This window comes from Parasteatoda tepidariorum, chromosome 5 (genome assembly GCF_043381705.1).
Source record: "Parasteatoda tepidariorum isolate YZ-2023 chromosome 5, CAS_Ptep_4.0, whole genome shotgun sequence".
Taxonomy (NCBI): domain Eukaryota; kingdom Metazoa; phylum Arthropoda; class Arachnida; order Araneae; family Theridiidae; genus Parasteatoda; species Parasteatoda tepidariorum.
In genome coordinates this window covers 25,906,095-25,919,900 of record NC_092208.1, presented here as the reverse complement: position 1 = coordinate 25,919,900, position 13,806 = coordinate 25,906,095, and the positions used below count along the sequence as shown (strand labels likewise).

The window sequence follows — 13,806 nt, the reverse complement described above, 5'->3', positions numbered from 1 at the left end:
CCATTTTTGGGACTTACTTTTATCCTGCGGAAAACAAAGAAGATAAGAAAAAGATTTAACTGAGATGATTTTATATCCGACATAAAAATTATTTGGAATTCGATTTACGATTAAAAATATATTGTAATATATTGTTGCTTATAAGCTGTAGTATCTTATGGAATCATGAAAATCTTGTTATCCTAATCTTGTTGTATCTTATAGAATTTATTCTTGAGTGTTTTTGTTATGATTTTTAAAATCCAGTTATTTATGATGCATTATATAAATAAAATACTATTAGTGGTGATTTTTTTTATATATTTCCTTGGTCCTTTTTCGCATAGAAATTTTGATTTACATCAAGTTTAAATTTCATAAATTTTAAAATTTTCATTACAACATTTGTAGTCCTTTGAACCCATATTCTTCGGTTTTAGTTGTTTGATATTTATTGTTCTCTATAAAATCTTTATTAGTTACTGTTAATAGTTTATTGTTCTTCCTTTCCCCTTTGAGATGAAGTGGATTGTCATAAGTAAGTGGATTAATTTGCAAATAAAATCATAAGAAAAAATTTGTTAATTTGCATTTCGAGTGTATTATTTATCTTCTAGAGCAGGGGTCTCCAAACTTTCCAGCCTTAGGGCCATACTGATTACTGCAGTAAGTTCCGAGGGCCAAAACCATATTATCATTGTTGCCGGTGGTAAAAAGTGAAATAGTCCACTGATGAAAAAAAAAGTCCGAAAAAGTACGCAACGCTTAAAAAAGGCTGCGAATCGGACTAAAGTCCACAAAACGGCAACACTGCATATTATTAATTTTCCTGTCATTATCTGTAATTTCTAGATTAGTCGTAGAGTGCGAGTCATGAGGAGTAACGTGACACGACATCTGGTGGACACAAGCGGAAATAGGTAGTACCTTCTATCGCTAACAGATGGCGCTAATAACACGTACAGAATAATCTCGTTGGTTCGAGAAAGTTCCGGTGTCTTCCACTCACTTCTAGATGGCAGTAATTGGAATATATAAGAAGGCTAGTGGCGCAACCACAAGTCAGTTCCTATGACACTGTTGTGAAATAAAATAGTGCGTACCTCCTTAAAACGTGTTTGTGCGTGTTTAAGTTTAAGACATCTTTGTAACAGCATTTTCATTTGAATTGTTGCTTTTGTGTGTGATTTATTAGTATGGAAAAGAAGCGAAAAATTGATAGTGAATGCAGAAAATTCAAAGATCAGTGGAACATTCAGTATTTCGTAATTGAGTCCAGTAACAAGGCGCTATGTTTGATTTGCAATGAAAGCATAGCCGTTCTCAAAAAATATAACATTAAACGTCATTATGAAACAAAACATTTTCAAAATTACTCAAAATATACAGGAAGTTTGCGCACAGAAAAATTCGAAGCTATGAAGCGCGGATTGAAATCGCAGCAATCTTCATTTACAAAACTCAAAACTGAACAAGAGGCTGCAACTCGTGCCAGCTTTCGTGTGGCTCTTGAAATTGCAAAACGTGGAAAACCATTCACCGATGGAGAAATGATCAAAGAATGCATAATTGCAGTAGCCGAAGAAATGGGCCCTGAAAAATAAATTTATTAAAAACTGTCAGTATGTCAGCAAACACTGTGGCTCGAAGGGTAGAAAACATCGCTGAAAATATATCCTCTCAACTATCCGACAAAAATGGACATGTTGAGTGGTTTTCTTTGGCCTTGGATGAGTCAACGGATGTGTCAGATACTGCTCAGGTGTTGATTTATATTCGAGGAGTAGATAAAAGCTATGAAGTGCATGAAGAACTTCTTGATATGTAAAGTATTCATGGCACAACTACTGGTACAGATATTTTTAAAGGAGTTGAAATGGCCACTAATCAAAAGAACCTTCGATGGAAAAACTTGAAATGTATTACAACTGATGGAAGCAAAAACATGAGTGGGAAAGATAAAGGAGTGGTCTCTCTTGTGTCAAAGGCTGTAGAAAATGACGGTGGTTCAAAACCATTAGTCTTACATTGTATCATTCATCAACAGTCTTTGTGCGGAAAATGTTTGGATATGTCTGAAGTTCTGAAATCAGTCATATCAACTGTTAATTTTATCAGATCTTTTGGGCTGAATCACCGACAATTCCGACAATTTATTGCAGAGATTGGAGAAAATGACTCACCTTATCATACTGCCGTACGTTGGCTTAGTTGTGGGAAAGTCCTTCAGCGCTTTTTTGAACTTCGAGCAGTGATCGAAATTTTTTTGAATGAAAAGCATCGCCCTCAAACTGAATTACAAAACAACGCATGGCTGTGGAAGTTTGCATTCTATGTTGATTTGACAAAACATGTGAACGAACTGAATTTGAGATTTCAAGGAGAAAAACCAGCATCTTCCTGATTTATACACTAATATCAAATCATTCCGGAAGAAATTGATACTGTTTCAATCACAACTACGAAGTAAATGTTTTTCACATTTTAAAACATGTGAAATATTCAGCCATACCACTGAGACTGAGTTTCCTATCGATTTTGCAATCGAAACTTTGAGTGCTTTGAAAATAAATTTTGATACTCGTTTCTCGGACTTTGATGCCATTGCGAATCAAATAAAGACTTTTCAGAATCCTTTTGATACTGACATTGAAACCCTAGCCCCGGAACTTCAAATGGAAATGATTGATCTACAGTGCAGTGATATAATTAAGAACAAATATCAAAACTCATCTTTGTTGGAATTTTATAAGAGTCTTCCACTGACACAATTTGATAATTTGCATAAATTTGCTCGTGGGCTGTTTTCTGTTTTTGGTACTACTTATTTGTGTGAGAAGACCTTCTCCAAAATGAAGTACACAAAAATCTTTTACAGATCTAAATTAACTGATGAGCATCTTAAATTTCTTTTAATAATTGGTACAAGTAAAATTAGTCCACAACTACAAACTATTGTCAGTGGAAAATCTCAATTACATAAATCTCATTAGTATTTCATATGCCATTATGCTTGTTATAAGTTATGTTCTTATTTAAAATGTATAAAATGTTAATTGGATTCATTTCAATAATTTGTTAGTTATTATATACTGAAGTTAAATTTTCTGCATATTATACATGTCTTTACTCATTACAATTCAGTGTTTCCTTATCCAACTTATCACAAAAACAATAACAATAAGCCTACAACAATGTTATGAGTAGTTAGCCCATGACCATATCAATGTAGATGTCATATTAATAATTATTCAACATAAAATTAGAACACTTCAGTAAACTAAATTTAATTTGCTATAAAAAATATGTTCTCTAAAAGGAGTTTTCAAGTATGCTAGCTCTCCGCGGGCCGGACAAAATCTGTCCGCGGGCCGGATGTGGCCCTCGGGCCGTAGTTTGGAGACCCCTGTTCTAGAGCAATGATGGGCAAACTTTTTTTGTCGGGGGCCAAAAAATTGAGAAGAAAAAGTTTGGTGGGCCGAGTAAAAACTTCTAAAATAAAAATAAAAAAGCGATATGCAAGTTTTAATTTGGATATTTAATTAGTAATATATTTAGTATATGATTTATTAAATATCTAAATTAAAACTAAATATAAAATATGCATTGTAATATAGTATATTTAATAAAATTGCGATTTCATTTTTAAAAATTCCTTATATTGAGTTTCGAAGTGAGGTGTGCTTATTTTAAGGAACGAGGCTAAATGCTTGTCTGTTAGTCTATTTCTAAAATGATTTTTTCAAAGGTTCATACTTGAAAACAATTGTTCATATATATAAGATAAAGCAAGCATAGCACTGATTTTCTGGGCGTGAGATATTAAATTTTGGAAACTAGCTTTTGGTAATGATTTGCAAAGCTCAAACTTTGACGTGTTTAGAAACAGCAATAGTATGCAATCCTTCCATACGCAATAAATAATGTTAGAACTCGCACCGGCAGAAAAACCCGCTCATTGGAGCTTAAAATGCACTGTCTGCCATATGTAAAGCACAATTCACCTATGTTAGCTTCCTTCTGTCTGCTCCTGAAAAAGACAAAGACAAAGAAAAATTGAGAAAGATAAAGGCTCGTTGGAGCTAATCTGCCACTATTCTATAAAGAGCTTCTGCTCTCATCATTTTACCAATTGAAGTTGTCTGTGTTAACTATTTCCATCAATTCCACCGAATAAGAAAGTGCAAAGGTCATCAGTACTTTGCTGAAAAAATAGAACAAAATAGCTTTAAACAAACTAGACAAAATAACTGATGTATAATGAATGTATCTTGTTTATATTCGCCACGAATCGAAAAGTTAGAATTCTACCAGCGAGCCGGATAAAACCTTCCGGTGGGAAACAGTTGGCCAGCGGGCCATAGTTTGCCCATCCCTGTTCTAGAGTAAATTGATATTTTAAGATTTATTAGACGTTAATACATTTATAAAATCCCACTATTTAAGTGAACACTGGAGAAAAAACTATCAAAATATTTGCAATTTTGAAACAAATTTGATATCATAAGTAGAAAAATTAGAATAGATTTTTCGTTTGTTTATCCATAATTTGTTGTAAAAACCCTAAATATTTTGAAAACCTACTCCAAATCTAAGTTTCATGGGGTTGAGGGGGACGACTGCACTCTGAATATCCCTAGAAAATTTGTTTAATTTTTTTATTTAAATAGTAAGGCTTATCATTAAATGTTTTTTTTTTTAAATTGAGCTCTACCACTTATGGAAACTAATTCATTTTAATCCAGAAGTCCAGAACCCAGCAAAAAAATGTTCAGGTTAGAGGAATCTAATACAAGGAACAAATCCGAGTAGTTCTAACATCAATGATTAAGGAAATATCCACATTTAAAAAAAACTCCCAAATTTTTCTAGTTATGGTTCCATGGTAATACTCTATTGATCCTAAGTTGCCATTTGAGGGCTACCCAGCTTGATGGTAGCAGTAGTTTATTTATATCGCACTAGAGTTTTACAATGTTCTATTGGCGACAGTCTCAGAAACATCTCTGATGATGATCAGAAGACTTGCCATATTCACAATTCTGAACAGCTTCAGAGGGAACACCTCCGTAGCCCAACGACCAGCACCCAAAGACGAGCACATTACTGTAAAATAGACGAGAACTAATACTGGTCCCTTTGCAGACTGATCAAAGAGCGCACTCATCTGCACACTGACAACATCAAGTGATGTTTGACTTCAGTGATCTGCTGGGAACCATGCCTTAGATCAGTCGAATGCGGCAGTGTCTAAGGCAGTGTTATAAGGCAGCAGTGTCATAGGTAGTGTCTAAGAAATGCTGGAATCATTGCTATGGGTCATAAAATTGTGAGCTTTAACCTTCATGACCCCTCCATAGTTCAAAATAGGATGTTGCGGGAAAGTAGGTGGACTTTCTAACCACCATAGCTTTACACCTCAATCCAGAGAGAGTTAGGAAGAGTTAGGTCACATATTTAGGTCACGAAGTTAAAGTTCCAATTTAAATTTAGAGTCCAATGAGTGAGCAAGACAATCCGACTGGAACACTGTAAGCAGTTTCGGAAGCGTAACAGTGCAGCGAGCAAAGATTTAATCCCCCTTAACAATGTATTTATACTCTAAGAATCAGAGCACAATCAATTATCTTTCTACAAAAAGAGGATTTTATTCTCCTACATGTTATTACAAGAGAATCTATCAGCAAACTGCTTCTTTTTTGCCAGCAATTTGAATTCCATTGCCAAATATTCCAAAGTGAATATTTGAGATTTTTTATCAAATTAGTTTAAAATCAACCAAAATTCGTAAATTGGTGGTTTTCACGGATTTTTTTCAAAATATGGGAAAAGAAAAATTCCTAGTTCTAGCATCACTCCTTCAGAAACCAGTAACATTCAAATTAATTTTTTTTAACTAGAAATTCGTGTCGTCGATATAAAATATCCTAGAACGGATAGTTTAAGACAAATTCATTAAATTTTTGTATCAATATCTTAGTTTTAAATCAAAACGTACCGGAAGTTTAGAAAAATTCTTCTATGAATGATTTACCATGAGTTTTATTCGTAGTTCTTTACGCAACACACTCTCATATATTAGAAACAGTTTTCTTCTATCTAATTCTCTCTATGAAAAATTACGAAAAAAGCATTAGTTTTAATTCCTTTTTCAGAAATATTTTTAACGAAAACTAGAATTTATTTAAAAACCAGTCATTTTACTTATTTTTTCATTTTTCTTCAACTGACGTGATTCATGATGCATGACTGCTTTAACGAGCTCTCTGAGTTAAAAGCGCATTTTTTCACAATAAGCATGTAGTCTAAACATACTACTTGGTGAAGAAAAATGATCCAGAATGGACAGCTACAATAATATATGATTCAAAGCTTTAAAGAAACAGGATACTAAATCTAAACCAAGCTGCTTCTTCTATATGATAGATTGAAACTAAAAGTGAGAGTTATATATTTTTTAGAATTAATGGGACACATTGAACATAAGACATTCATGTTTCTTTATCTAAATATTGAAAAAATGATTGACATGCTAAAAATAATTAAAACAATTCTTAAAAAAATAATTTTTTAGAATTATAAACAGTAAAATATAATAACATAAAATTTGTGAAAATTATAAATGCGAAATATATAACTATTTTCATTACTATATTATGGCAAAATACCAAATATTAGAAATTTTTAAGTTTCGTAGTGAATTCAACAGTGCTGTTTTTTCTCATTTTAATGGCAATTAAATATTAAAAAAAAACAGAGTAAAACCGAAAAAAAAAAAATCATCATTATTTTTTCTTTGGTCATTGCCAATTGTGTTTTTTATTTTTTATTTTTTTATTGACACCAAAAAGGTTAAAAAAAAGCCTGAAAATCACCAATTTTTATTTTTTGATTTATAAAATACTTAAACTATAAATATTAAAAAAACGCTTCTTTTTCAGAAGTATTTTATATTGTTTTACTTAAATGTTGCGGAAATTATTTTTTCATGAGATATTAGAGTTAAATACATTTTTTTTAAATCCAAAATTTTTTCAGCATTTTGCAATTATTTCTCTCGGTATTTAAAAATTGTTAGCGTAACCGACAATGTTATGCGTGTTACACTTTACGTTACATTAGATTTTGCTGCTCAAAATCTATAAGGCTTAGTAACTTAAAATTACAATAAGTATACAAAAATAACAGGGAATATGATGGACTAAAAAAAATAACTAGTTCGAGAATTATAAATTGTCAAGCTTGTTGTAAGAAATATCTTACTAGGTGACATCCGTCATATTCCCTGTTACTTTTGTATACTTACGAAAGGTATACAAAAATTACAGGGGATATGATGGATTAAAAAAAATTAACTTTGATTAATTAGTTCGAGAATTATAAATTGTTAAGCTTGCTGAAAAAATATCTTATTAGGTGATATCCATCATATTCCCTGTTATTTTTGTATACTTACGAAAAGTATGCGAAAAAAACAGGGAATACGATGGATATCACCTAGTAAGATATTTTTTACTTACGAAAAGTGTACACAAATAACAGGGAATATGATGGATTAAAAAAATTAACTTTAATTAAATAGTCCGAGAATTAGAAATTGTTAAGCTTACTGTAAAAAACATCCTACTAGGTGCTCTGCATCCCGCAGGTATATAGTTTAGAGTTCAAATTTGACTTGCTGACAGACGTTTTGTCGCGAGCTAGTTTTTGAAATTTCAATTTGCTTGAAAGTGATAACAATCTTAACAGGTTCTAGATTTTTTGTCACCTGTTTTGCTTTACTTTGCATTTTGCTTTGGAGCGGATAATAATACAATGGTTTGGAGACGAATGCATTATGAGTAATACGGAATTAAAAATTTAAGATTTTGATAATTAATATAAGAATTATAAACTGCTAAACTTGTTGTAAAAATTACAATGTGGTCCAATTCGCTCTTCGAATAAATACAAACACATTGTTGAATTTCGACTTTCTGAAAGATCATGTCACATTAAGTTTATTTAACTTAGCGTGAGATTTTTTATGCAAAAATCTTACTTATTTGCAGTTTATTGCAATTTTAAATGCTTTTTCCCCAATTATTTCACTTTTTCTGCTTCAAATATTGAAAATTTATCTATTTCAGTCGAAGAAATTGTCGCACTCCAGATTTTCATTTCATAAGTTAAAATTTGACTTTATCTTGAAAGCCACAGAGAAAAGAGTATACTTAAATAAAAAAAAAAATTAAAAGAGTTGAAAGTTAGACGTTAACAGACATAAATCGTTAACATTTGTACTAAAATGTAATCTAAACGAACTTGTGCAAAATCGTACTTGTACCGATATAAAAGACTCAAGATAAAAGAAACTGTTTCAATATGAACTATTAAATGATATAAGTTTATTGTTATACATTGTTGATACGCAAATTATTCCTCATTTATTGTTTTTTTTAATTGCGTCGCAGATTCAGTTCATTTTACACCTTTTTTTCCATTATAGTTGATTTTTCTAGGTATATGTTCATTTCTTAATTTTTATATCTTAAACTTACATAAAATTATAACAGTTACGTATGTTGCTTTCAAAAAATAATATTTTTTTTACGACTTTCAAGGAAGAAATAATTACGAATGTGAAGCAACCATGGAAATCGTGAACGAAACGAAAAGGGACTAAAGTCTTATAGTGGCTTAAAAATTTCAAAACACTGCAATATTATTGTTCTGACTAGAAAATAGTTTTGTTTCAAATGACTTCATTTCACAATATAACATACAGAATAATAGGGCTATTTATATAATGTATTATTGACAAGGTTGTTGGAAGTATAATCGTATATCATAAAGATGAAAAAACGTAACGTTCCCTTAAAACGTAACGTATCGTAGGTTCTCTTACTTACTGTTATAAACATAAAACAGAACATAAAATATGATTTCCAGATTCACAAATTCAAAATATAATCTAATACAAAATTAGCTAAAAGAAAACATGACGGAAATGATAAATTTAATGTGAGTAGCCACAATTATACTATCTAATTATTGGTTATGATTTCTAACTATAATATATTTTTAATAATAATATATTTTAAACAAATGTGAAAATTAAAGATAAAATTGGAGAAAATAATTTCGTTACAATACAGCAATGGGAAAGTGCAAAAAAGGTTTTTGAACTTTTCTTCACAATTTTAACTTAACCTAATGTCACGTTGCTTAAATTATGTTATTATTAGTTAAATTTCCGAAACTATATAATACACCGTATTATCAATTTCAACAGAAATTGTATTATTTCGAATCATTGCTCGTTTATTTAACGTTTTCGTAAAGTAAAAAACTCATGAAAACTAATATTAAAATCTTCTGAAAGATAAAAAAATACCGGTAGTTGCCTCAGAATGAAAATGGACAAACATTTTAAATGTCGTAAATTAATTGAATAATCTTACTCTTTGTACACAGTCGCCTTCAACTTGCAATGAGTTATCATACTATCTAATTTGAAAATTTATCATTCATTGCTCAATTAATATGATATATTTCAGGCCAGATGAAAAAGTCTTATTGTAAATACACTTATTAAATGTATTTTGCAATGAATCTAAGCAAATCTAGTCTGAGAAACTCCTTATATACTTCCTGAGAATCACGGAGATTCGGGGGACAGAGCGTTCTCCTCCCAATGAGGTGGCGCAGGTTCAGAACGAATTCTGCTTCCAGCTCACTCCGACCACAGAGCTGCTGTGAAATATTCTCATTGGTAGACAAATTATGGGCTTTAATCCTCTTGCCATCGGGCTAACAGTAGAACATTTTCGTACTTTCCTCTTCGAATATTAGTCCTAAAGCTTGGTCCAGGCTTAACCCTTGCCTTCAGCATTGGGTTCAAAATGACGACATGTCTACAGAGTTGAAGATTGATATTGGTCAGATTGGGTAAGCTGTCCAATGTGTGTGATTAAATAAGATAAATATCTTTAAGACTAATAGATTGCGTGTGATAAGCCTAAGATTATCAGAGTTCTAGAAACTTTTTGTTTTCAATTTGCGTGGGGCATTGCAAACTGCCTTTGTCTGCAAACAACGATCTATTTCAAATAACCTATGACAGATATACTCACTCGAATAAAATAATAATAATAATAACAATATTAACACGTAAGAGTAACAAGATAAGCTGATGCGTTCAGAAATAGAGAACTCCTGATACAACTGCTCACGTTGATGATGTCACATCTTGCTACTTTCATAACAATGCTAAATCTTAACTGAATGATCACAGTTCTATCCTACCCCTGCATTTCGAAATGAAATATATTTTTAGCTGGTCTTCCTCTTTAGGCAACTCCGACTGCTTCTTCTTCGTCTGCAGCCTCTCCTCCAAGTTTTTCGTTTTTAAATGTGTGTTTTTTTTATTCCCAACATGTTTCTCCTTTCATCATTCACGTGGACGTCATGTCATTCAATTTGCATTGTTCATGTGACGCACTTCGTCGGGACACGATGCGCCAAAACTTCTTGTAAGATGGCTCGACTTTTGTTCCATTTCAAAAACGAAGTTAATTTCAAATGAACGTATTTCAATTAATCCAGGAAATCTGAATCTGCGTTTAAGTTCGAATAATTAGGAAAAGCGTATTTGAAGGACTCACGCAGACGAAAAAGGTACATTTAAAGTAATTGAATTCAAAAATAAATAAATATCGGCTCGAAAAGAAAAAGGAGTAAATGAAGAAAGACATGATACTTATTTATTTTTACATCTCTTTGGTATTTCAAGCAGTGTTTAAAGCAATTTGACAGCATTAAGCATCTCTATAAGTCGGTACAAAATGTGTCTATTTATGAAATAATGGATATAAAAAATCTCGTTAAATTCTATATTATTCTTTGTTCAAAAAAGATCTTCACATTTTAATTGCAAAGTAAATTTCATAACGCAAACTTATTGCAATTTATTACTTGTACAAATCACATCAAAATATATATTGTAACATTAGTTGTGTACGAAAATATAATTTAATATCTTGTTTATATACCATCAGTAAAATAAGCGCGTTGAGAATTTTTTGTTTTGGGTATAAACTTTTACTATTCTACAAAAGCAATTTTCAAAAAAAAGAAAGAAAAATAGTTCAATTTTATATCAAATCTTTTGTCTTTTCTTTTCATGGCCGCCTTTTCCGTTTACTCATTTGTTTGCATTGTTTTTAGGTCTCAAACTATATCCTATAAAATTCTTTTCGGTTCTGATTTTGTTTGCTCTGGAAAGCTGTTAAAAATGAGACTTTTTTAAAGTTGAAAATGGTTTTTAAGTTACAATGTTATTCTCTGCAATTTTTTTTTTATTATGTGCATTAAAAAAACCTTTTATTATTCCAGTACGAAATTGTCTTATTAAAATTAACAGGTTGTGATATTTCTAATCTATATATAGAAAATATTTTTAAAATCAAATACGAAATGAATTTTTTTCTATTAGCAGTGTATTTCAGCATTACGATAATTTCTTAGTTCAATTTGTTTTTGTACAATTTACTGATAAAGATAGACTGATAAGATCAGAACGTTTCGGCTATCATGAAACGAATAAAAAATAAACATATAATAAATATTATAATTTCTGAAAAAAATGATAAATTGGAGAAAATAAGCTATGTGCACAAAAGCTATAAGTTTTCGATTACGATGGTTGATTCATTTCCAACGAATTATGAACTTTTTTATTATTCATGACTGAAGTAAAAACAAATTTCAAGCATATATTTTATCAAATTAATTTTACGAGATATGAAATAATGATATAAACATACGATATTTAGAGGAATATTTAAAATTTATATTTGACCATATTTTAAAGTTTGCACAGATATGGGTATAGTACTATTTTTCTTCGATTAAATATTTCACGTAAATTTTAAGAAATGGATGAGAATATTTTCAGAATTATCGCATTGTCAAAGTTTTAATGTATTTTAGTTTCCCTGTTGTTTTAAAAATCTATTTTTAAAAATTTGTATTTCTTACCAAGGAGTTTATATTGAGGTTTTCGATATTGAATTTTTTCACTGTTAAATTACAAGTTCAGTTCATTAATATCGCTAAACAATAAAACATGATTGCTTAAAAACTTTATTCAGGAGTCTGAAATAGAAGAGATCCAACTGAAAATATTATTTCGCTGAGATGTTATGAGATTCTATTTCTTTCAGCAACACCACTAAATGGCGTACAGGTTGTTTCTCAAATTAAAACAGATTAAAAACATAGAAAATTTTAAGCAGTCCGGGTTTCATTTTTAAAAGAGTTGTTAAAGAATCCCGGGTATAAATTAGGCAAAAGTCATATAATGTGTCCGAAAAATGACCAACAGTTTGAAAATTAATAAAGAATAACTGAAAGTGACGTATGGTTTCTAATGTAGTATTTAGGAAATTCCGGATTCCGTTCTTAATATATTTCTTATGAAAGTTGCAAACAAATAGCGTTTTTGACACACAAAAAATAAAGCAATGCTTTTTTCTGAATATCAGTCAATTCCAACTGAAATATTTCCCCGAAAGTCGGTTACCATTTTCCTTAAACAGAACCACATAGCTTTTAAAAATTGCTGGACTTATTATATTGCTTCTTGAGAATAAATATCTCGTTTCCTAAGCAGAAAACAGCAACTACTATATTTTTTATTTGATCCAGTTCTTTTTTTTCGAATTATTGGGCAAATTTAATGCATCCCGTATTTATAACCATATAATGAAAAAAAATTAAATTCTTTGATAATGATTGTAAAAGCCTAAAACCAATGCTTAAAATTAAAAAAATAAACATATTACATTAAATAATTTCAAAAAGTGTATGGATTTCCATGCCACAGTAAATCATTGTCCTCAACGCAAAGAAGAATACAGAAAAATAGCGATATCAACAAAAAATATGCAATAAAAAACAAAAAAATAAGAGATAAAAATTAGTATAATTGGAATGAGCCATTAAGAAAAATAAATCATTTAAATCCATGAAAATACATCCTATGCTATGCCAGCTGAAAAAAGAAAAAAAAAACAAAACTGTGAGGTCTCAAAATTTTTTAACTTTAACCAAATGTGTTAACCCTCGATCAAAACATAAAAGGCTTCTCCATGATTGAAATATATATGCTATCATAATTACTTTGAAACAACAATATAATTATGATTTGTAACATGGGTTTTTGTTTTTTACAATACAGTTATTATGAAGAAAAGAAATTATCATGGATCGCATACAGTTTAAATTCGTTAGTAATAGTAATGGTTCTTCGTAAATTGATCATTATCAGTAAACTTTAAATTAATGATCAATCTGTAAGTAGTAAATATATGCATAAGATAAAACAAACTCCGATATTCTTGTGTCACTACTTTTCAATTGGGAAATACACGACATTTTCAACTACGCCAGGCATTTATATCATCAAGAAGACAAAGATGTAAATTCCAACTACTGTGCTGCTGTCCGTCGATAACACACAGAAGCACATTTTGAAACAGGTTGGATAATGAAAAATTGTAAGGGAATTTTACTGAGCGTATTGTATAATCCAACATAATTTATCGTCATTATTAGTAATTGTGTACAATGCAAAGCAATCGTTATCATTATCAGTAATCATTCCATTTAAATGAAAGGTTAAAAAAGTAAGTGACAGGCGTTAATAGAAGCTGACGGAAACACATCTGTCTTGTGTTGCTATGTTTTCATTGGACACACTTCTGAAACTCAATCTAGTTTAAAATGATTATACATTAATGAATAGACATGATAATACAGTGTTTTTAAAACTATTGTGATCTT

The 13,806-nt window shown here is 30.5% G+C and overlaps 1 protein-coding gene across 1 annotated transcript; it reads left to right on the top strand.

The window, feature by feature from the left end:
* The first annotated feature begins 1,855 nt into the window (after positions 1-1,855).
* On the top strand, positions 1,856-2,383 carry LOC139425627 (protein FAM200A-like). The gene has a single exon (XM_071181021.1). It carries the CDS (start codon positions 1,856-1,858, stop codon positions 2,381-2,383), a length of 528 nt encoding a protein of 175 aa, XP_071037122.1.
* Positions 2,384-13,806: the final 11,423 nt, after the last annotated feature.

Coding starts and splice junctions, on each gene's coding strand:
- LOC139425627 (XM_071181021.1), top strand. CDS start 1,856: ATGGCCACTAATCAAAAGAACCTTCGATGGAAAAACTTGAAATGTATT.